This window comes from Fusarium tjaetaba (genome assembly GCF_013396195.1).
Source record: "Fusarium tjaetaba strain NRRL 66243 chromosome Unknown NRRL66243_c0000133, whole genome shotgun sequence".
In the NCBI taxonomy this organism is placed as follows: Eukaryota; Fungi; Ascomycota; class Sordariomycetes; order Hypocreales; family Nectriaceae; genus Fusarium; species Fusarium tjaetaba.
Window position 1 is genome coordinate 913 of NW_023501329.1, and position 24383 is coordinate 25295.

Sequence of the window (24383 nt, forward strand, 5' to 3'; positions counted from 1 at the left end):
TCCCATGTCTTGAGAAGAAACACGGAATAACAAAGGTGAAAACATGCCCATAGTACAAAGATACATGCTTCAACCAACACAACCGTCATGAGCACTCCATGTATGCAAACAATGCTGAACTCGGACAACAGAAAACACGTAATCAGAACGAAGAACAAGGAAACAAGATACGACAAGACAACATTACAAGTTGCGATAAATTCGTCGGTTGCCCAACAGATGCGTCTTCCAAAAGTCCCACCCGCGAGTTACCAAAATCGTGCCAAAAACCTGAACCACTCCGATATTATATAATAGACGAGAACACTGTGTCTCTATAACTGTGATGCGTCACCAAACGCTTGCAACTCTCAAATCTCAAATCCCATCGCATTAAGGCCTGTGGTGAGTGTCCCTTGTTGCCCACCCAGTCTCTGGAACTCGAGGCTGAACGTGAACCCACTGACCAGTTCGCGGATCCTGCTCTTGAACACCTGGCCCGGGGGGTGGGCCAGTAGGAGGTCGACCTTCCATTACTCTCAGCGGCGGCAGCCTTTCACCGCTCGCAGAAGATGCCGCAGATGATGGCCGTGATGGCCCACCATAACCTGGCATAGGCATCGGAGGTAGTCCACTAGGAGATGCACTCGGGTGGCCGCTCGCAGGGGACCCGTATGGCGGAAGTGAATATTCAGGGTGGTCATCGGTTCGACGGCGTTGGGCTGGTCTTTCGTTCGATAGGACATCTCCGTAACTCATGGATCCAGATGGCCCTGATGCTAATGACCCGGTCTCTGCATAAGAATTGCTTGTTGAAAGAGTAGGACTAGGAGGTCCCGCAGCAAAGTTACTTATTGATGGCGTTTGTGCGACAATGTCTCGTAAACGGTTACGGTCTTTACGGTAGAAGTCCCGCTGTTCAGTCAACTCGTCGATCCGTATCTCCATGAGCCGCCTTTCATCCCGAAGCTCTTGTAGTTGTTTTGAGTTCTCCTCCTGCATGATCTTCTTCTTCCTCCTGTGCCTTGTCGAAGCCACTGCATTTCTCTGTCTCTTCTCGTCTGCTTTCTTGGACGCTTGCGAAAAGTCCATATGTACAGGGATAGGTGCCTCGCTTCCTGGAAGTGCCAACATGGCTTGCTGTCCCTCGACGCCAAAGAGCGACCCTCCCATCCCATGTCTCCGCAGTGTTTCTGACCATGGCGAGGCGGACTCGCTTGGGGGCCCCGGACTCGGGAAGGGCCGACCAGCCTGCATGTTAGGAGAATATGAAATTTGAGAATGTCCCAGAGGCGGTTGAGTGCGACCCGGCGCATGGCTGGAGGGGAAAGTAGAGAGAGGAGCTTGTGTCCCAGGAGAAGCGAGCGGCTGTGAATGCATCCTACCGTGATCCGACATTGCTGAGGGAGGACCAGTGGGTGCTCCTGTCAGAGGATGTAGATGGGGATATTGGGTTCTGGTGTCTTCCGGCGTTATGTCCTCAAACGGTCGCTTGGCAGATGAAAAGCCGTGTAAAGACTGCCGCCCATCAGATTCACGAGATGGCACATGACTAACACTTATGGCTCGGGGATGCTGTGTCGGGCTCGCCCTTGGTCTTGCACTATTCACGGCAGGAAATGGGAAAGCTGTTGGGGAATTGCGTCCTGACGAAGGTCCTCCGATAGGTGTCATCGGCCCTAATGGCGTACCTGGAAGAGAAATTGATGCAGGCTGGGCTGGCGGGAAAGCTCGTGCGCCGGCAAAAGACCCAGAGACAGAGCCAACTGCCTGGCCTGGTGTCACGGATTCAGAAGGGCGAGCTGTTGGAGGAAGATGACCATTACCCCCTGAAGCCAGTAGTCGTGGCTCCATAGGGTTGAGTATGTTATGGACACCAAGGGTCTTTTGGGGAACCTGCTGTAATCTTTCGTCGCCATTTGTATAAGGAACGTTGCTCACATCTTGGCGCAGATCGCGGTCACTGAGCTGTCTGTGTCGAACTGAGGAAGGCGAGACTTGGTCATCTCCCAAGGGTGACCTCGAAGAACGACGTGACGCATGTTGAGATGCTGGTCCAGTATGCGACATTGGGACTAGACCGCCTGTGCGCACCTGGCCACGAAGGCCGGCACATTGACCCTCCCCGAGCCTTTCTAAAGATGGTGGTTTATTGTCCTGGCTGGCAGCCTGTTTCGATAGACTAAAGTCTCTGGAAGGCCAGGTTGGTGTCGATGGTGTCCGTGGAGAGTTAGGCGATGCGCCGGTCGAATCTGTTGCGGCAGATCCGGGTCTGCTCTGAGATGTTTGTGCCTGCGACCACAGGCTTGTCGATTGAATCGCCAGATTGGATGGTTTGTTGATGCGGACGGGATGGGAAGATAACCCAAACAGTCCTCTCTTGAAGCAATACTAAGGCAGACTCTTCAGAGCTTCAGAGGGGAAGCAAGCGAGTCGTAATGCTATAAGAGTTCTGAGAATCCTCTTATAATCAACACTCTTGCGCAAGCCGAGTTAAAACAAGGGATTGGTACTGAAGAATAGAAAAGCCAATACGTCACCCGGGATGAAATCAGCAACAAGTCCTGACCATGAACCGCACAACGCGATGTCTGAACTTTTGCTTGATTCAAGGGAAGCCAACTTAGCACACTCGGAAGTAGGTTGCAGGTGAAGATGAACCACGCAAGTGTGCTTGCCGAAAGCCAATACTGGGGGCAGGGATATATCTCAAATGTACAGGCCTGCCAGCAAATCATACACCTCAAAGACAACTTCCCGTTCTGAATGGCCGATGCTGTGTGGCTATGAATGGAGCCAAGGTATCAAGCAATCCTCTCGCCTTGCAATTCCAATTATTGGCTATGCTGTACTGTACTTCGTCGCCCACGTCACCTCTTCTGGAGAGGACCTTACAGCCGCTTGAGATGAAATGCGAAGAACTTGGACAGATGCAGATGCAGACGGTAGTTTCGTGGCTTAAACAACGAAGAACAAGCCTTGCCGGTGGATGGGAAGACTGTTAGTGAGCTGTATAGCCTGGTATCGTAAGGCCGTAAGAATAGAAAAAGGAAAAAGAGTAATAAAGATGGAGGAAGAACAGAGCAGTGTCAGGCACAGGGAAGTTCTAGTGATGTAAGATGTCTGTTCGGCGCCAGCAAGAGAAAACATCTAGGTACGAGAAGCGAGTCTGTCCTAGGATGGGGCTATTGTAATCCAGGGCCACACTGTGTGGTATTTCTTTATTTGCTCTGGTACGAACCATGTAAGCCTTGAGCTGGTCCTGGTACGGCGACAAGCCCTTATCAAGCCCCCAGAACTGGCCCGGGCATCCAAAGTAGAAGTCCCGCAATGACCACGGTCAACACATTAGCGAAAGAAGCCGTGCTTAGCTTTTGAGACTAAGCTGGGGTTCAGAGCTAGGGCCCAACTGTGACCAAGCTAACCAAGCTCTCATGAGATGAAATGGTGCTAATGCCGGGGAGCGTTTTGACCAGGGGGGTTCATGAAGACTAAGAGTAGTGTGTACGTACCATGACTCCGCGACAACAGGTCCTCAGCAAGGCTTAGGAGACTGGGGGGGTCCCTAAAGACGGGGAGCTGCCGGTAGCTTTGCCGTCATGTCAATTTTTTTCAATCCTTCGTTCTCTGTGTCAGGGTAGTCGGTGTAGTCTACAAGCGAATTGAGCTCAGTTCATGCTTTCTTGGATCTTAATATCTGCAACTGATGATATGTGGAAGGTTGCGGATGTATCAATAAATGTTAAAATCTCTACTGCAGGGCTCAATGGTCGCAGAACCATACGAGGCCACCAAGGCTGGGAAAATAGGCAGGCCTCAGTCGAAAAATTCTGGATGCTTCGCATCATCCCAAAGCAAAGGCAGCTAACTAAACTGAACTCGCTGGACACCGCCATCAGTCTACGGATAGTTAGCTTAGAAACTGGCTGGCGGGCTAGCAACCCAAGCATCCGGAGACCAAGGAAAGCTAGAGCGGTCAACGGGAATGCCATGTGTACGTATCCGCAGAATGTAGTATGTGCGGTAGCCGTGAGCACGGTTGTGGTTGTGATGTTCCGATCAGAGCACTGCATCGATCCCGTGCAAGATCAACTGCGGCCCGTCTATATCCAAGCCCAAGCGCCATCAGCACCTTCTATACGTATCTCGTTTCTCAGATTCCGATGAAGATAGATGTATATATGCCAGAAGACATAGTAGACATGAAGTGAGTGACAGGATGGCAAGGTCCCATTGTCAGTTCTGGTGGGCGACTAGCCAATGCAAGAAGTGGACCATGGATCTGCTGTAAGTCAGTCTGAGGACGAGACTCTTGGCCAAGATAAAGTCGTAGTACATAGACGCGGTAGCAGTAACGCGCCTTGTGTAAATTCAAAAAGCAACGCTGGGCATGAGTTGCAAAGCAGGCGAGAAAAGAGACGACAAGGGCGAGCCCACTTGTATAGATACCGCTATGTTAGCCAATATACAGTGTACATACTTGCAGTACAGTACGGGAATACCCAGTCCCGCATGGAAGAGCTGAGCATCAGATGGGACAAAGAAACAAAAGATCGTCGTTGCGCCCCGTGTCCGTGGTTTTGGGTGGTGCGGACCTTAGTCTAACTGACCCTGGCTAGTCGTTGCAAGGTCTTGGTTCCTTGAGCGGTTGATTGCGTTCTAATTAACTGGTGTTACGTTAGTCGATATGTTTTCCTTTTTTTCTCTCTTTCTCATGGCCCAAAGCCAAAGTGCGCAAAAGTGCAAACTGTAGTTATCCACGGAGTTCGAGCTGATGTGGGCAAGCTTTGCAGGCCTCGAATGGGATGCAGATGTTGCAAGCTCGCATACAGAGCAGATCATTGTCGTTCATGATGACATGGCATTGCATATAGGGTCGCCCACCAAAACCCAAACCGGAATAACAGAGAGCCATGAATCCGCACAAGACAGCAGTCACTTGCATTGTCTTGCTTGCCCTGAAATGTGTGACTGAGACATAAAAGAGACGTTGGAAGCCAAGGTAGGGCAGGGCTGCAGATGGAGGCAAGGCCGTAGACTGTAAGTATTCTTAGAGACACCCCTTGAGGTGAAGGAAGAGAAGTCGACTCAGTTGGATAATTTGCCGTTCCATGTTGATGATGACGATGGTATCAAAAGCGAAAATGCACTCCCAAGGTATTCATCTGCCGAAGAATCAATTCTGATGTGAGATAGAAGTTCCATTGGCAGGAAGCAAATCGTCAATCATTTGAGCTTGGTTGAGGGAAGGAAGGAACCCGTTACGGTAGGCAGCTCGTCTATAGCCGCTGTCTACTAAATTGGCAGTCACGCAAGAGCTGTCGTTACCTTGTGTACCTTGGGTAGTACAGGCATCAATGAAATGAGAAGAGCAGGTACATTGGTGCCGTAATTAGCAATTCCCCTCAACATCACCTTCTTCAATATCTACTCGCCTACGTACTCCATGCATTCAATCATGGAAAACCCTTTCCGAGCATCTCAATCATTATCCGCAGCAAACGACAATTCAACTTCAACTCTTCTAACTCAAACTTGCACGCGTCTCACGCCACGACATGCCATGTCATGCACCATTTCTTGCGCGGAAAGACGGAACCCCCCTGGACTCTTGTGACTGTCCATTTCTACGATAAACACTCCGACGCCGCGTTGTTGGCATCGCCAAGACTGATTCCAATACGCATTTCACATCTTCACAGACCAAAACTCGTCTACGGTCCTTCCCCTCTCCTGGGCCTCATTTATAGGATGCCTCGAAGAGTGCGCTCATAATGCTGTGAGGGCTTTCACTATCTTCCTCCCATCATGGCAGAGACCATGCGAACTTCTTCATATTTGTTGACCGTTCCGTGCTCACGATGTTCTTCCCCCAAAACCCCTGGAGCGTTGATATACGGTACATTGGCCGAGGGGTGGGTGTGGGTGCAACGAGCGGCCCTCGACGCACTGGCATTGCGCACGACGACAGCATTCTTAACGGGTCACGGTGAATTGCATAGCCAGGGGGCTCTACCGGGGAAGGGGTCCTGGTCCAGAGCTGCAAGGCCCGCCAGCGTGCAGATGCAACCATCCATGACAGTTGTCTCTAATGGAAAGAGCCAATCTGCGTTGAGTGGATGTCGGAGCTCTTACTGGCACAGGCGCGCGTACCGGGGCAATGGTTGGAGTCTAGCAAGCTTCCACGATCAGACGCGATATTACGTACCTATCGACAATGTCACGCGCAGGACGGGCGGATTAGATCGTGCCGCAGTCAAGAATGCTAGGTCATCATTACAAGTCACCGCAGGCTTAAGCCAGACTCTTTCAGCGCTGCCGCGGCAAAAACAAACCTGTGTACCATCAGACAATTCAGAATACCTAAGGTAGTTATCCCCTCGCCTGCAAGCACAAGACTACCAAAGCACTAGCGTGCACAACTCACTCCAACATCCTTTGACCAGTCATGAAAATGGACAAAAAGCAAACAATCACAGATATTGACATGGCTGGCTTTACCTAGCTGATCTGAGATTGGCATACCTCGCACAGATGCGTGCGGCCCAGGGGTGGTGTGACGTCGCTGTGATTGTGCCCATGGTGATTTATTTCAGACTCCCCAGGAAATGAATCCGCCTCGAAAGCGAAATGAGGTTGACTAGACGTCAATAATGTTGGACGAAGGTTGACTTGAAACGCTATCACACCGAGCAGCAAAATTCTGCTCAGCGGCACGATGCGGCGTTGAGAGGCGCGGGACGGGGCGTGTTTAGTGTTTGGCATTGTGTGAATGCCGTCTGGCCAAGCCCCCTGGCCAAAACTGAAGTCTCTGGCTCAAGTCTTGCTACATCATTTCGATCCTTCAGCCTGACTACTGAAAAGTGCTTATGCCAACCATTTCGGCATGGCTTCTGTTTTCATTCATTTTCATGGCCATAGATACGTACCACACGGCGTCGCGGCACTACAACAACTTCAAATTCGATCATGGTGTCGACCGCGAGACATCGTTGAAAAGAATAGGTAGACGAAAGCCTTGAATATCAACAAGAGGCAATAATTAAAAGGTTTATGAGGTGGCGGTCTTATCAGTGTGGGGTAGGATTCTTGGTAAAACCCCTATCTCTTCCTCGGATTGTTCAGATGAAGCTCGACATTCAGACTACAGACATCTGCGTGGCTGTCACCGTCAATATCAACCTGCAGGACTCGCTCAAGTAGTGGCTTGGTAACTAGGCCAACAGAGCCCACAAGGACGACTCAAGCTGCGAGGCTGAAGAGAAGGCATGAAACAAGTCAAGTGTGTCGCCAGGGTCAGGATCAGCCCCCATCCCTTGATGCTTATGGGCTTCTACAATCAACCCGAAAAGCATGTTTGTCAATTGCTATGTCAGACGTCCCATGTTAATGCCCTCCCCATTCTTACGCCGGCCCGTCCCTAGTAATTACTTTAGTTGTCTTTGGTTCGGTTCTTCGTATGATACGGCCTCCGCCCATCTCCCAAAGCTAATGATGATATTCCCAGGTTTATTTTTCATGAAGTCGCCGCCATTTACTTTGCGCTATCCACCCCTGCCTCGGAGCGATGACCAACCTTTTTGTCCTTTCGAGCTATCACCTCGTTAAAGTCCGACGACATCATAACCCATGCTGAGACGCTGCAGACGTGTCCTTATTCCCCGAAACTCTATACCGCTTCGCGCTTGTGCTGAGAAGGAGGGCAGAGGGTGCAGAGGAGATCAATGTTCTGGCCCTTCAGCCTCGACAACTATCCCCCGGCCTAGCAGCGGCGATCGTGGGCCCACGACGCCTCCCGTGACCACGAGCGGTCAGGGAAAGCAGCCAGGGGTCAAAGAGCCAGGCAAAACGTTTCTAGCTAATCAACGAACATCTGTACACAGCTATGGCATGCATTTGCATCTGCAGCTAATTTGCCCTGCCCTGTCGTGCGTTGCGTCTTGTCGTGGCCCAGGATGTGCTGGCAGCGTGGTATTTCTTGGAGTTTACCCACACGACCCTAACAACTGAAGGCCAAGCAGGTCGAGGTGTCATACCAGTCAGTATAGCCGAGGCCAAATAGTTCACAGTAAGATGTATAGCTTGGGCCTGGTTCATGCAGAAGCCCACTCTTGCATCTACGACATGCAGCAGCACAGCATCGATGCACCACTAACCAACGACTGCACACACACTGCATAGCTAGTGAATGCGGGTAACAAAGTTGGTAGGCATCTGTCAGCCAACGGTGCCGCGTCCGCTTCACTCCTTTTTACTGCTGCAGCATCTTTGCTGCTTCAAAGCAGGGCGGTGTGAGTGTGTGTCTCGCTTGCATACATTTGACCGGCCGACAGATGCGTGAGAACTGCAGGTTGAGCTGTACTTGATGCGTTGTCCTTTGACGTTCCAGTTTGCTCGCCATGAGGGTGGTGTTGCTGCCCGATGACGACCTGATGGTTCCGCGACCGGAGGGAAGATCTGACAAATTTGAAAGCATTCTTGGGTTTCAACTCACGATGCTTTGTGAATGTGTGCTTTCTGTTCGAATCGGGTGAATTGGACCACGTCAGTGCGTTGTTGGCGTGCATATGTGAGAATGCGAGAAGGTTTTCAACTGGAGTAGAAGGCCTTCATTGGTCATGCTCGCTTACAATCCTGACCAAGCTACCTATGTTGGTGAAAGGAGTCATCGAAGTAGGATGCAAAGGAGTTTCGGTATTCGTCCTGGGAAAGGTTCAAGTATGACTATGTTGCAGTTTTGAAGAGCGTGGGGGTTGGCCATAACGATCTTGATCATGCCCCACGTGCAACAACTCGAAGAAGAACAACACCAGAATTCCAGAGCCCACAGTAAAACTGAGACTTGCTGGATGAAGGCTTGAGTCTAAGAAAGAGTGAACAGTCGAGGCGGTGGTTAGTTTCGCTACCATACTGAGTATTTATCGTTCTTCTGTCCAGTGATGAGCGCGGCAATTTAAACAAGCTGCCGCACTCAGGAATCCGCGTCTAATACCTACTACTACTCCGTACCTATGTATGCATTCTGCGGCCGCCTTTGAGACCCGACACACACGGCCGCAAGCGCGCACCACGATTGTGCACAATTTAATCGAGTTCTGCTGCCCAATTACGTTTCTTGCGCGACACCATACGTCCCGACAGTCTGGTTCGCGGCTTTCACCAAGCAAGATCGACTGTTACAGCGTGTTGGTCAGACAACGCCACAACAAGCCAACATGTTGGTTGGACCACTTGTGTGGCCGAGTCCATTCCACATTGTTCACCTGAGTGACATACAGGCACCACGGCCCTTCCAGAGACTGAAAGTGGAATTCCGCTGCAGCAAGAACCAAGATCCATACTCTGCGAGATATAAAATCGATGCAGGCCGTCTGAATATGGCGATTTGAAGAACATACATAAAGACCGGATCTGAGGCCCGGCGGGCCCGGAGTTGATTTCGGAGCACACTCAACGATATCCGTGCCGAACCGGATGAGGGGCCTTTCGTTGGATTTATCCGTAAAGATAATCTATCTTCACTTTTGGAGTTGCTTCACTTCCAATTTGTTTCCTCCCTCTCCTAAATTTGATGCACTCGCATATGCTTCATTAGCCCTCTACGGAGTATCCCAACACATTACGAGAGCTCCCCACTCTCAACTTCGCTTGCTCTGGCCAGCTCGATTTCCCCTCATACATCATAGAGCATCATCCTGACCTCAACCCCGCCCACCATTGGCCATTACTGATTGGTATAAAGCCTTATTCTCAAGTGAATCTGCCGTAAAAACTAACAGGATGTCAGACCCGTACAGAGCCTGTTGACAATGAGTGCCAATATTCAGCAATGGACGGCTGAGAAGCCTTGGCTTGAGACACACTGCTTGTTGGGCGAAGGACCTTTCTATGAGGAAGCAACGGGCAATCTACGCTTTGTCGATATCCGCAATAAGAGGCTGCATTATGTTAAGGTGGCTGAAGGCCCTTCGTCTCTTAAAACCATCCAACTAGACGTATGCCCTACTGTCACAGCAAACATTGCTGGGGTTGATCCCCAGGAACGCATCGCCATTGGCGTCAAGTATGGACTGGCTATTCTCGACGTTAAGAAGGAGACATACGAACTTATTCAGCCTTTCGAGGAACCCGCTAATGAGCGTATGCGAAGTAACGATGGCGGCGTGGATCCTCTTGGTCGATTTTGGCTGGGTACAATGACTGACTTTGGACTCGGTCCCTTTAAGCCCGAAGGTACTCTACCCTGCTCAAAGCAAAACGATGCACCGACATCATGACCCTGTCCACTTACTCTACGTTGCTCTCTTGTTCATCAAGTCTGACATATTGGATCTAGGAGCGGTCTATCTAATGGACGCCAAGTCACGTGAGGTCAAGCTACCTAACATGACAATTCCCAACACGCCAGGCTGGTCTCCTGATGGAAAGACACTATATGTTACACACTCAAACGCCAGAGAGATTTATGCCTTTGACTTTAATATCGAGTCTGGGGAAATTTCTAACAAGCGCGTTTTCTACAATCATGATGGCTCAGGCGAGCCCGACGGGTTCCGTGTAGATGTAGACGGGTTCCTTTGGCAAGCTGTATATGGAGAGGGTCGTGTCATTAGAATCGATCCCAGCACAGCCAAGATTGTTGGAGAGGTCAAAGTGCCGACAAAGAACACCACTTGCGTGCACTTTGTCGGTACTGAGCTTGTCATAACAACTGCCGAGGACGACGAGGGCGAGGGATCGAGCCGCGAGAACGGTGGTCATGTGTTCAAGGTGGACGTCGGAATCCGGGGATTGAGGCTCAACGATTTCAAGCTATAGAACTCGATCTTGACAGCGACAAGTGCTGACAGGCACCGAATCGTTTGTTACAGCTCATTCCCGACTATAGACGCAGAGACAGAGCAACGAAAGCACAGACCTTTGCAATGCCTGAGGAGGTTTGGATTAACGCGCACTAAAAGTCCCTGAGGCTTTGACAATGATACATCGTACCTCTGTACCCCATCCAGGTTGATAATCTGCTAGCGCCCGGATCTTCCTCTCATAGACATGTTCTATCCTCGCTTCTGTTTTTCTATCGTTGTGGTTCAAGCTCTGGACCTATTCGGAACTTGGAACCCGGGTCCGGACGGACCATGTCCCTGGCGCTTGGGTCGTTCCATGATATCCGTATTTGGGCAGGCAACCTTGTTTGCTTGCTCGTTAGGATGGATGCTACACAGTGCTTATGAATCGTGACTCTCGCCAATGTTTGCCTACATATGATCCATGGAGCACATCCGGGGGTCTTGTGATGTTTGCGAACCCAATATTATTTTCTCTTGCTCTCTCGTTCTGACTATTGAACGCCGCACGATGGATGGAGTACCTATCATGAGACACGGAGCTGCTTAGCTCTCTCAACTGCCGGATCCAAGGTCCACTAACTCCCACAAGTGTATTGTTTACCGAGTAACACTTCCAGGGCATTCAATGACTCGTGTGTAGTTCTCCCTTACACCGCTGTCACCCTCAGCGCCTTGACCGCTTTCACTCACATTGTGAAGCTCTGCGTGGTCGGAACTTTTTTCCATGTCTGTTGCGTTGTTACGTGCATAAGAGAAGTATATGTGATGGCTAGGTGTATACTCCGTAGCAAACATGGGACCCCCTGGCAAAGGATGCAGATGCAGTTTGGAATTCGATGCTGGCATCTGTGCCTTTGACGGCTGCATATGTACTACAAGTTCTCCTGCACATAGCGAGCACGCATTGCATGAGGTTGGCTTTTTCGCTAACAGCACGCAAGGAAAGACAATGAAGGGGTTTCACCGACAACTCAGCTCCTGTCTCTCTCTCTCTCTTTCTCTCACCGCTTCAAATGCAGTATTCACTCATGGCGACAGTGGAATTGATGAGAATCCAATGTGAGAACACACACACACACACACACGCACACACACACTTGGTCCGCCGCAGACGCCCTCCGTCTTGCTATAATGGTTCGTTTCGTTCGAACATGACGAAATCCGCTTCATCCCTACTCCCAAGTGAGATCATACTGCTTTTTTGACATCTCGTGTATGCCCCTAGTTGGCCAAACAGGCAGCATCCTATCTCCAAACATGCTCGCCAAAACGCAGCACAGGTCGATCATGTTCTAGGTTACACCCTGCTCTCGCCTCACTCACAAGACAACAGTCACACTCCAAATCCTGTCTCCGTTACATAGAGGTCTATCACGTCAAAAACCAAAAGGTCGATTTGCCCTAGGTTCAACACCCTAGCCCTACCTATGCATACAAAAAAAACACCAAAAGAACACCAGCACCCCCCTGTCACCGCTTCTCAGAACCTAGAGGATTTTTGCTCCGGGCCACCCCCTGGCACATCCTCTCAGCATCAAAACCTGGCAAACCGGGGAAGAGGGGAGGCTGCAGTAGGGCCCGGGGCTTAGACCGGGAAGCCGTGGAATCGTCCCTGTTGGCTGACTACTACTGACAGCTAGAGTTTCGCTACGGTTGCTGACGTTGGACTGTAACGCCGTTGAGGTTGGAGGATGGAGCAGAAGGATGTTGTTCCGCCGATAGCGTCCTTGACTTTGCTGTCAGTGCGCGTGTCATGGCTTTTGACATACGAACGAACTGCTCTCATGTGCTCAAGTCACGATGTGATTGTGAAGAAGCCTCAAGGCCAATGAAGATCGATGATTCCAACTTTATAGGTCAGTGTGTATCAATACTGAAGTTAATAACAAATAAACTATCAAAAAAGCAATACTTTCTACGTCCGGTCCGGTCTGGTCTATCCTGACCATTCTAACCTTCCTGCGCTTGCGGAGCTCTGCTCTATCGCGGCCTCATGTGTTCCTGTAGACCATCTTTCAAGTCTGTATTGATAACCAAGTCATCCTTGCCTCTAAGATGCATCACTACTGTGAGGCCCTCAATGTCAACATCGCCATTGGGGTGGGAACACACGCCCTGGGCCAGTTTCGCTGGCGATGGGCGACCTGATTCGAGCCCAAGCTCGTCAACTTGGCTCTTGAGGTCCATGTAGCGAGCTCGCTAAGCACACATGTGGTTGTAAGGCATCACAGGTCTAGGGTCATAGATCAATGTTGACATCTCAGAGTCGTTGCGAGGTCGATCCTCTGTTATGCTCGGGAGTCTCGTACTCTTTGGCTCTTCTGCTGCTTCTATCTCTTGTGGCTGTGGACTCTTCGCCAACAATTGCTCGACGCTCTTGCGAGCCAGGGAATGCTCAATGTCTGTTACCTTGAGTCGAGGCATGGGTGACTCGAAGGCAGCACTCAATTCATTCTCAGTCTTGTTATGTGACTCATCTTCAACGAAGATCTGAAAACCACCCTCTGTTTGCTTAGGCGATGATGACTGAGTAGGATTGCAGTTGAAGCAACTATCCTTCCTGTCTTTTTCAGGTAGTGGCGTACGACTATTTACACTGCTGAGCTCACGCCTCCAGTTCTCGACATGGGAAGGGGTTAGCTGCTGACTTCGTGGCTGCTCTGAAGACCTATCGACCTTCCTTAACTGCGTCCTCTATGACGAGATACCGGTAGCCTCGGCTTTCGGTCTTTCAGTGTCCTTGTTGATACGTGGAGCTGGTTTGGGCATCATTTTGCCCTCAAGAACGAGTTCGTCAAGTTTGCCAAACCTTTTCTTGGAGTCGAGATCAGCATCGTGACCCTTTTCTGACAAGGACTTGTTTTGAGCTTGTGGCGCAATCCTTTCATTTGCCTCTGGTGAGGTCTTGAGGCCTTTCTTCGGTCCTTTGGACTGAGAGACGGGCTTTTCACTAGCTGTTTGTGAATTCAGTATTCTCGTGTGGTCTCTCGGCGCGTCATGGGTCTTGTTATTGTTGATAGGATGCTTTATCCAATGGGCATCCTTAGGTTGGGTATCGTCATGGGGTTCATGAGACTTTGGGCTCGGATGCCGATCCCCCTTGTGATAATCGGTAAGATTAGGTGGCTGTGGCTCAATCTCGTCAGGCACTGCCGGTTCTTTGTTCAGATTGTGTTCGATAGTGTCTTTTGCCACTGTGACAGTCTCGTCTCTACTCAAGGAGTGATCGATGCCAATACCAGGTTGACTCTGTACCCTCAACCCGTAGCTGTCCGCCCGCATGCGCCCGTCTTGCCCGTTCGTGGGTTTCTCATCCGTAGAAGACTCGAGAGTCTGCACACCAGCTGATAAATGCTCCATGATATGCTGTGAGTGATGGAGATCTTGTCCGTGATGATAGAGTTGGTCAATTTTCATCTGTAACTTGCTTCGGGATGGTGAGTCCCTCAGTGATTGTGTGTGCTTCTTCTCTTCAGGGTTATGTTTATCTGTATCAATCATATCCAAATCGTTGCCTTCAGCAACTTGTGTTCCTAGACTACGCCGGGTTGCACAACCAATGCTATGCCGCGTTGGATGGTGACCATCGTGTGTAGCTCTACAACCAGGGTCGGGACATTGTTCCTCTATATGAGAAACGCGGGGCGAGCTGGACTTGAGACGATTAGGTACACAGTCTGAGGGCCTGGGTTTACGTTCCACTTGCACTGATCTCGTCGTGATTTCAGGTTCTGGGGCTTCTTTCTTCATTCCCCTGTCTGCCACAAAAAAGGGGTTGTTCTTCACTGAGCTAGAGATCTCTGTTGGTGCCGCAATCGTCTTCTTCCGAGTGGGCTTCAGGGTGTTGTGATCAGTTTTCGGTCTTTGGCGAGATTGCGTCTTGGTTCTAAAGGATGTCCTTGGTGTATCTGGCTCTGATGCGAACCTTGAGAGCTTACGACGATGAGTAGTATCAACTGTAGTACGTGCGGCGTGACTGTGTTCGCTTTCGGGGTGTTCACTTTGTGTTGGCAGCTCAGGTATCTTGCCTATGAAAGAGTGTTCTTGATACTGTACTGAACTGTTGAGAACCCTGTGGCCAAGGGGTTGTCCAGGGGTCTCTCCCGTACACTTCATACAAGAATCGTGGCCGCAGTGCGGGCAATACCGTTCAAAAGCGAGAGGGTTACCGCACGAGTGACAGATCTGCGAGAGTATCGATTTCGTTTGTTTGATTTGATCTGGCGTGCCTGCGTCGCCATCCGAGAACCATCCTGAGGGTCTCGAGATCCCGTACTGCTCAAGGATGTCCATCGCATCTTGGCATTTCTCTGTGGAGCTTGCAGTACGAGACCGGTTTGTCGAGTCAAGGTATGAGGACATGAAAGATTCTGAAGGGAGCATGTCTGTACTAGCTGAGTATCGAAGAGCCTGGCTCGGTCGATTCGAGGTAGTTCGTCCATAGCTCGTCCTAGGCCGGAAGCCAGCAACACTTGGTTTCGTTGATCCATTTCTTCCCCTGGAGCCCCTGACAGCACTGAGCCGTGGATTATCTTTCTGCGATAGAGTTGAGGATATTTGTCTCGGAAGTGTGTCTCTCGATGTACGAGTCTTGTTCCCACTGGCCACTCCTGGTCCCTAACCGATCGTAGTGCTTCTACTCGATCGCTCAGAAGTGCCAGAAGGTCGCCCACTCGCGGTTTGCGTTTCGGTAAGTGTCTGGAGCTGGCGAACACGATCACCGACGACTCCCGGAGGGATCATAACGTGTTGTTGAGTTTAGGGATGGAATGCTATTCAAGATATTGGCTAATCGTATCAGAAGCCATGCGACACTGCTACAAAGCAGGAAGACGGCGACCAACGATAGCCCACAAGTTCGAGTAGTCGATATAGAGTATCAGTATCAATATGCGAGGTGCGGAAAGGGGTGGCATGTTGTAGGTAGGAGTCACAAATCAGGAGCATGAGGTGAATGGCAGGGAGAGAAAAGTCCATCCTACCTCACAATTGCAGGTGTGGAAGTTGTGGAATGCCTTACAGCGCTGGGTCAACTAAATATTGCATTCATTACCTATCAACGTCACTGAAAGATAGATAATCCAGAAGGAAGGAGTCACTGAACAGGGAAAAGAGGTCCGGGCATGCAATTTAGGAGGAGCACAACCAGAACTGGTATCAATTGTCACAGCTTTTCGTGCTAAATATGGGTAGAATATTGATGTACAAGGGCCTCCGTCACAACAAACTCGCTGTACACTTATTTCACGTGCGCAGACAGGGTCTCGAGAACCTGTTCCCTCGTCAGTAAACTCGATTGCAAGCATATGTCGTCGTCTGAAACCCACCTCCAGCTCGATCTTGGCCTCAGCAATATCCTGCTCGCTTCCGCTGCCGTTGGCAACCTTCTGGGCCTCAGCGATCTGGGCTCGGATGGCCTCGGCGCTGAAGTCCTCAAGGGGGTATCCCTCAACAGCGTTGATGCTGAGGACGGAGTTGGGCTGAACGGTAGCGAATCCACCAGAGACTAAGACAGAAATTCCATCAGCGATTTGTCGACCTCGGGCAATTGGATATTGGATCTGGATCTGTGAGTTATGACGTACGGAAGAACTGCTTGGAGCCAGCGGACTCCTCGACAACCTCAACCAGACCAGGCTTCAGCTGCTCAATGGAAGGAACGTGGTTGGCGAGGACACCCATCTCTCCAGACTCGGCGGGGATGTTGACTTGGACGACATCCTGGGACTTGTAGATAGACTGCGGTGCGGCAATTAGCTCCCATGCATCAATCAATTGGCGACGGTGCCATCATCGTAAGGGTCCAATTGCAATCGTATTCGTCGATCCGGGTATCGCGCGGGCGGTGTCATACCTGGTGAGGGAGGGCAAGGCTCAGCTTGATCTGCGATAACGGTCAGTCGGGCTCGGTACGCAAAACCTAGTCGTAGCCGGGGCACGGGGTTCGCTGAATCTTGCCTTGTCGGGGACGGCCTCGGCGTAGGTTCTTCGCTGGAGAGGGACTCGGATGGCGGAGGGGCGAGCTCGGAGAGCCGCACGGGCAACGCGGAAGGAGTTCATGATGGGCTGAGCTGGTGGATGAGGTTGTTGCTTGGGTGAGCTCAAATGAGGTCGGTCGCTGGCACGAATCTTTGCCGGAGCAGCAATTCGCGATTCGGCTAGCGGGAAAATCCGATCCCCATGATGAGCACGTGCTATGTCACATGACACCCTTTGTCCTTACAACCGATTTCAGAGTCCTTCGACAGAGAACAGTTACACTCTCTCTATCTTTGAAGTGAAACAAAGTTATCTAACTATAATATTTCTTGTCAAATTTGCTATCCTGTTGCTTGCTATACTGATAGATAGATATTACATTACGTCGATAAAGTGCCGGTACTTCAATGATCCCTGCCTAACACCAACGGCTTCAACCAGCCAAAGTACAACACTAATCGACGAATTCCCTTTTCTTGAAAGATTTCAGCCTCTCGTGAATCTTAGCGTACTCCGTCTTGTCCTTATACGCGGAGATTAACTCATCAACATGGCTTTCGCTAACATTCCTTGCCTTGGAGAAGCCCAGCAAAATCTTCAACAAAGCAAACTGTCCCTTTTCTGCTACTTTGCAGGCTTCCTGGAGGGGACTATCCGCTGGTCCATCAAAATCTAGCCGTGAACCAAACTGGAGCAACACCTCGATGGGATCTACATGTTCCAGGAGTTCACCTTCGCCTTGGCTAAAAGGCTCCCAGACATGGCGAAACACTCCGGACAGAAACGCCTGACGATTACCATTCGTCTTGCCCTCAAACTCTACATCTCTGATTATGACATGCGCACTCGGGTCTGCTCCCGCCGCAAGGAGCATCTTCATGTTGTTGAGGCTGTACTCGCGCGTTGATGCCAACAAGAGCGGAGTACAATCTGAGCCAACAAGAATATCCGGAGATCGTATACCTATAACGTTTTCGATCTTGTCGTCCTCATTGAACCGGGGATCTAAAACAGGCGAGTCAGTGTAAGTATCGACTTCAATGCCTTTCTCGATGAGCCTGCCGACTAGTTCGCATTTTCCATCGTCGCTGTCAGAATGTTTCAAGATGATATGCAGCAGGCTGTTATTGTACTTGAAACGCCTCGAAACCATGGGATCTGCACCGCGGTCGAGTAGAAACAGGGCTACACTCCAATACCCGCTGCAGAGTGCTTGGTGGAAAGCCGTCAAACCATTCGCAGATTCCTGGTCAAGCGGGACGCCTACTTGAAGCACGGTCTCGATCAGATCGAGGACTGGGTACTCTTTGTCGAACCCGCCACATATGTAGTGCAGGATAGTGCGACCATCGTGATCTACCTCGGTTATCTCAACACCGGGTTGTTGGAGAAGCAAATCCATTATCCTCTTTGCACTTCGCTGATGACGCGATGCTGCCAGATGGAGAGGTGTCTGCCCATTTATAGCTCGAGCTTTGGGGTCAACATCTTGACGTTGAAGTAAGAGCGCCACAACTTCATAATCTGCTGTCAAGCAAGCGTGGTGTAAAGGGGTCAGTCCATCTTGATCGTGGCCTCCCGCGTTGACCTCTTGTCTGGCTAGTAATCGTTTGATGATGGCGAGGCTTTCTTCTCTGTACCCAGGTGGCTCGTCGAGAGTATAACTATCGTCGTCATCTTCATCGTCGTCGTCGTTGTCTTCATCATCATCGTATATCGGAACCAAACTTGGATGGTACTTTCTGTCACGACTTCTGACAGCCCAGTGTAGAGGAGTGTTCCCTGTTGAATCAGGGGATGCTACATCAAGACCGTTTTGCTCCAAGAGGAGATTCACGATCTCTAGTTCCCCACGCGCGGCAGCAATGTGGAGGGCACTGGCTTTACCTGCGTCAGTCAGTCGAGCATTGACTTCTTCGCGTTGGAGGAGCAATTCGACAAGCGGTAAACTTCTCACGCCAACAGCCACCTGTAAGGGGGTGAAGCCGCTCCTGTTAGGTGTACCGGGATTAACTTCTTGACGCTGGAGCAGTAACTCGACAATATCTACTCGTTTGTACTGAATCGCCCAGAAGAGAGGAGTTTGGCCTTCGGAATCAGGCACAGAGGCATCCATGTCAGACCTCTCAAGCAGACGGCTCACAAGCTCAGGCTCGTTCCACTTGAGAGCGTACCGTAATGCATCAGCAGCATGTCTTGATCCGGGCAGCTTAACGAGCAAGTCGATGATTTCCCTGTCACTGATATCGTGAGGATCAACATGGTCCAAAGCTGATGTTCCCTGAAATGTCCAATATGCTCCTAGCTTCTTGACAAGTATTTTCTCAGCCCCTTCAAAACCACTATGTCGGATGGCCATGTGAAGGGCATAAGGCCTTACGGGCTCAGTATCACTCCAGCAATCGCAGACTCCTCTGGCTGGTACATGGGGATCCACGCCAATCTCAGCGAGGTATTCGACGATATCACGATGCCCATGCTTGATGGCGTAGTGCAAAGGTGTTGCTCTCTCTTCAGGCCTCATCGACCCAGTCCCGCTTAGATTCGCGCCATTCTCATGTGCCTTCTTGAGGATATCTATTCTCCCCTCTCGAGCTGCCCAGCAATAGCTTGCTGCACGAAGTCGAGGGTTGACGATATCATAGAAATGATGATTTGTTTGGGCCAGAGCCAATTGGGTTTTTGCGAAGACGTTTTCATCAAATGCCTCTTCTATGACGAGGTCTGCAATGTTGTAGATTGCCTCAATCGGGAGGGTCTCCATTGACGCCATGGCGCGATTCGTTCTGTGTGACTGATATCAGACTCGAAGGTGTCAATGGTACCAACGATTCACTGCTCGGGTTCTGGTGACCCTGATCATAATTGTGACTTGTTTCTCAAGGGAGTCATGGAGTCCAGTTAGTGAGGGGGAGCCTGACTATAGGTACAAGCTTTAGTTGCATGTAGCTTGAGCCTAGGAGAAGCAAAGATATTGGTGTAACCTCTAGGCTCTAGTAGATCCTAGTACAACCAATAAGTAAGCCATGACACAAACTCCAGTATGTATAGTCAATCAGGTTTCTTTGGTTCAATCAACGGCTATATCAAGTGTAATGACAATGCTTTCTTTTTCAAGGAATCTTTCCTCCTTATATCACAATGCTTTGCATACTGTAAAGTCCCATCATGCACGTATGGCCAATACAGCAAAGTGGCAACTACTGATAGAGAATCAACACTAAGAAGCAACCGATCTTTGAGTGAACAGTCTCTCGCCGGTTATGTTCTCGACATCCTTCAACGTTGTGCATCAGTGCAAGCTCGTTCTCTTAGGCATGCTGTATCTCATGATGAGGGTGCTAACATGAGATTGTCTAAGACTGCCATGCACATAACCACCAATACTAGGAATGTTCACTCGTGTTGGCGCTTCACTCCGAGCCGTCTTCTCTTGGCGAACTTTATCTCACTGTAGGCAGGAAGTTGGCAATAATGACAATATCCGATGCCGCATTTTGACGGAAGTTGGTTCAGGCCTTTCCCTCTTAACATTGGTGGTGATATGCTTTGATGAACACACTCACTGTCAATCTCACGGACACCCAAATTATGTGAATCAACTAAGTAGTACTTATGGTGACCCTGTAATAGTGCCTGGGACATCTCACTCATTCCTTATCATTGTGGTTCGCTTTGTGAGTATGAAGTTGTTCCAAAACAAAGGCAACGTGAATTCCAGTCTTGGGTTCACAGGTGAGACGTCAGTTGTGGTGACATTATATACTGAATCCATAGAGCATGAGCTTTTGTATGCTTGAACTCTTTGGTTTCTCTGCAGTGAATAATCTAGGAACATTAAGCTTCTTATCATCCAAGATGAGATTAAGATGGTATCATAGTTGTATATATTCACTATAAGGAAATATATTTCATATGTTTGTTACTTTTTCCGTTCAAGCCCCTATGATACCTTCTTGGAGCAACAGAGTCAGTTGTGTCTGACCCTGCTGCTTGCAACGTGTGCCTCAAACACTTGAGAATAAGCACAGCATTCATGTGATACGAATATGGACCCTGAACGTTCATGAGTCTCACGTAAGACGAAAGAGATCTATCATAAGGGTCTTATGGGATGATCCAATTGACTGTGACATTAGTCGACGGTGCAAATATCATCCAACTTGGTGAACGACCTTTCCTGTGTGATGTGAAGCATTCGTGACAAACAAGTTACCCTGTACTCCAAAGGCAGTCTCTCAGTTTCTGTCGTTTTCATCCACTAGACAACCCCTCAAATTCCCCTCCGTCCATGACGACAATATGTCGAAACGACCATAAATCCAGATCTTTCCGTCTGGAAAGTATAACCGAGCCGGATATGATTCGGAGGAACCGGGTTCTCCCTCTCAGACATCACCACCAAAGCAAAAGCCAAATAAACAGGAAAAAATCTGGACTCGCTGACTCGGCACTCAAACGCGGACTGTACGATTGCCGATCACCTGAGCTGTCATGACCTCACACGTCGCAGAAAACAAGACAAGTCGGCTAGGTAACGTTTATGCTTTCTTGTGCCTGCTTTCATCCAACCCATCAAATGCGCTGGAACCCACCATTCGTACGTACTCCGTACTCCATGGACTTTCGGGCCTTCGAGAGTCCGCTGGTAGTTGACGATCCCCGGGATCCGTGAGGCCCGAGATCTTCCATGTGCGTCTCTGGTGATGGGTGAGAAGTGAAACTCTCAGAGTTATCTTTGCCACGGAATACACGTAGCTTTTTGGGCATCGTCGTGACAACAGGAGTGGCTCATGGCGTCACGGATCTTCACTTTTCATCATCAACCTGGCGCAGCATAAACAAGTTCAGCTGTGCTTATCTCACCTTTCTGCGTAATTCCTTCTTGGCAAATACACCTAAGCCCGTTTCCCAATAACTACAGTACTGTACTGTATTGTTACAGCATGTTACCGCACAGTACCTGCAGTGGAATTAACGTTTCTCAAACCCAGCCCCTGCCAAGACACTCTGAGCAGTGAATTGCATCACAGTTTCAGCCATGTTGAGAGGGAAACATCGGAGGAGACCAAAGTGTGCAAAGCCAGAACTTGCACCTTCAAGCTGGTGTGGGAACTCAACAACAGTTACAGAACTCAAAGAAGAAGGCTGAAAGCTGAAAAAGCGATGAGGTCTCCACTGACGAGACCGTAATTCGCGGTCAGACTGTGGCTGAACCTCATTCTTTGTGAGAAATTACGATTGACTTTTATTAGCATTTTACGAGCTCTGCCTCGACGGTTCGTCGGTAAGTGGAAGAAGCCTCGGGCTTGGGGAAGTATCATAAAGTACTCAAGCCAATTCTCATCGCGACACACTAGCCGACCGAGAACGATGAAGAGAGTCAATAAAAAAAAGGTTCAAGCTTGAAGCTGTTGGTCTAGGAAAGTCTGGACGGGAAGCAAATTTTCAGGAACCCACAATGGCTTCGTCCTCGAGCAGGGAGAGCAAGGAAGTTTCCGGCGCGCAAGCACTTGTTAATGAATGACCGTTAGACTTTTCAAAAGTAATTTCTGTCTGTCCGTCGGTATTCAGCCTCGTCAGCCACCATATCGAGAGCTGTAGCTGAGGTTGTAAAAGCTCAGGCCCTCTTCGGAGAACATCAATCTCTTGGCAGAGATCTAGGAGGGCATGTCAAGACAAGTCCCGTCCCTGATCGGCAACTTGACCACAGAAGCAAAGATTCAAAACCGGCAACAAGACCGGCACCGTCATCGTCATAGAGGGTGCATCTTGCATGACGAAGAATGCTTGTTCCTCAATCTGTATCCGTAGATGTGGCTTCTGATGGGCACCCATATCCCGCGGTTGTATCAACATCGAGCCATCTCACGGGCGGTCGGCTCTTCTCAGGATGAAAGGAACCGGGTAGGGAGAACGACAAAGGAAAATGAGATGAGAGTCCAGTTCACCTCCTCAGCTCCATCGAATGCTGTACAACCCATCATGCAGCAGTCCACACCTCCTTTGCCAAAAAACCGCGCAACAGTCTTCTCTGTTTTCGGCGCAAAATCAATGAGATGATGGGTCCTCTGAGTCGGGCCAGTCCAGTGGTATAACCGGCCGAGACCTGGGTCTGTTTGACGATGCAGAGAGATGGAGCTTTGCGGCATGCGGGTCGATATGCGAGGTGCGGGTAAGGACTTACACGGTGGTGACATTGCTTTGATGAGCATTAGTTGATCAATGTAGGTATCTCCCGTAGATAAATGCATCTGCACCCTCTTCAGCGTTCGCCAGTGTCACAATGCGATACTTTTGAGATCCATGTGCTCGGTCTCCAAACCAGCTAGATCAAAGTCTATGTAGGTATGTTGGATGCAGTTAGAATTCGAGAAGTGTATCGAAACGACTTCTCAGAATATCCTGTTAATGGCTATCCCATATACTGCTTAGCGGTAATATGCTGAGCATCTTGAATGCACAGAGCTGACTCCATTGTTGCCATGATGGCGGTCATCTCGTGATCATTATCCTCTTTGTAGCTCGATGTTTTCTTGTTCGTGATCCCAGCCGCAATTTCAACAACGTAAAGAAATAGCATGTTCACCGCCGGAGTCTCGCGATGTCAGAGCCCTGTTTAAAGAGTGGGTGGGCTGTGGGTGAAGGACACTGGACAGTCAACTTCAGAAGGCTATCTGGGCTGCATGAGCGAGAGCACAGAAGACACCCTCTCAAACAAACATAAGCACAGCAGAGTAACATGCGAATTTAACAGCTACGCGCTGATACCGCGTTGACTGTCATATTGTTTTAAGATGCGGGGTCTGACTTCACAACGCGGGGTTAGTGCCCAGCAGGACGGGTCAACGTGACGAGGAGCGCGGAGCGTCAATGTTCAAGGAAGCCAGAGAGTGAGAGTGAGAGTGAACCAGCTTGTCCAGTCTTGGCCAATGTGCTGCTGTATGTACGATACTACGCGTACCAATTGACATAGCCGCCAGTAGAGAACTGATATCAAATCAGACAGGTCCGTTATCGCAAAGACCGAGACCCCGACTGTCATTCCTTGGTTGCTCAAGGCTCAAGCAAGTTCAAGGGGGGGTTGCACTGCCTGCATGCAGCTCCAACTCACGGGAAGAGACCGAGGCAATTGGCGATCAGTAAACAGCGCCAGATAAGATTGGACAGTTTCAGACACCTTCCATGATCGTCGCAGTATTAAACGAAGTGATGCGAGTCACGAGAAGCTCGGATATCGCGCAGCTTAGGTCGTACAAAGGACCCTACAGCCGTTTCATCTGTCAACTTGAGAGACAAGAGAGAGAGACGATTGTTTCTGTTTGCTATATTAGTCGGTTTCAGGGTCCTTTGTAATAAACCTGAGAGATGATCTCTGAGGATCTGAAAGGATTCTTGACTCGGATTTCATGCGTCCAGTGATTGATTCTGCGGGCACATGGATAGGCTAGCTAGCAGTAAGACACGTCCATGGCCATGGCCATGCCAAACTGTCGTCATCGGGGGATTTCTGGCTTGCATTGCATGCATTTCTGTATGCAAGTGGGCCAGACGTGGGAGAGCTCACGAGCCTGGTTG

General features: G+C 49.9%; 5 protein-coding genes across 5 annotated transcripts; 1 reads left to right on the forward strand and 4 right to left on the reverse strand.

Moving 5' to 3' along the window:
* Window positions 1-372: 372 nt before the first annotated feature.
* On the reverse strand, window positions 373-2049 carry FTJAE_6757 (uncharacterized protein; the record flags this gene model as incomplete). The annotated part of the gene is made up of 1 exon (XM_037353402.1): window positions 373-2049. One exon carries the CDS (start codon window positions 2047-2049, stop codon window positions 373-375), a length of 1677 nt encoding a protein of 558 aa, XP_037206113.1.
* Window positions 2050-9788: 7739 nt separating this feature from the next.
* Window positions 9789-10797, forward strand: FTJAE_6758 (senescence marker 30; the record flags this gene model as incomplete). The annotated part of the gene is made up of 2 exons (XM_037353403.1): window positions 9789-10212; window positions 10316-10797. 2 exons carry the CDS (start codon window positions 9789-9791, stop codon window positions 10795-10797), a joined length of 906 nt encoding a protein of 301 aa, XP_037206114.1.
* A 2228-nt stretch (window positions 10798-13025) lies between these two features.
* Window positions 13026-15209, reverse strand: FTJAE_6759 (uncharacterized protein; the record flags this gene model as incomplete). Its single annotated transcript, XM_037353404.1, has 2 exons — window positions 13026-13386; window positions 13528-15209. 2 exons carry the CDS (start codon window positions 15207-15209, stop codon window positions 13026-13028), a joined length of 2043 nt encoding a protein of 680 aa, XP_037206115.1.
* Window positions 15210-16065: 856 nt separating this feature from the next.
* On the reverse strand, window positions 16066-16886 carry FTJAE_6760 (ATP synthase subunit delta mitochondrial; the record flags this gene model as incomplete). The annotated part of the gene is made up of 4 exons (XM_037353406.1): window positions 16066-16098; window positions 16154-16332; window positions 16412-16565; window positions 16740-16886. The coding sequence occupies 4 exons, from the start codon at window positions 16884-16886 to the stop codon at window positions 16066-16068; spliced, it is 513 nt and encodes a 170-aa protein (XP_037206116.1).
* Window positions 16887-17259: 373 nt separating this feature from the next.
* Window positions 17260-19578, reverse strand: FTJAE_6761 (alpha-latrocrustotoxin-Lt1a; the record flags this gene model as incomplete). Its single annotated transcript, XM_037353407.1, has 1 exon — window positions 17260-19578. The coding sequence occupies one exon, from the start codon at window positions 19576-19578 to the stop codon at window positions 17260-17262; it is 2319 nt and encodes a 772-aa protein (XP_037206117.1).
* Between the last annotated feature and the right edge of the window lie 4805 nt (window positions 19579-24383).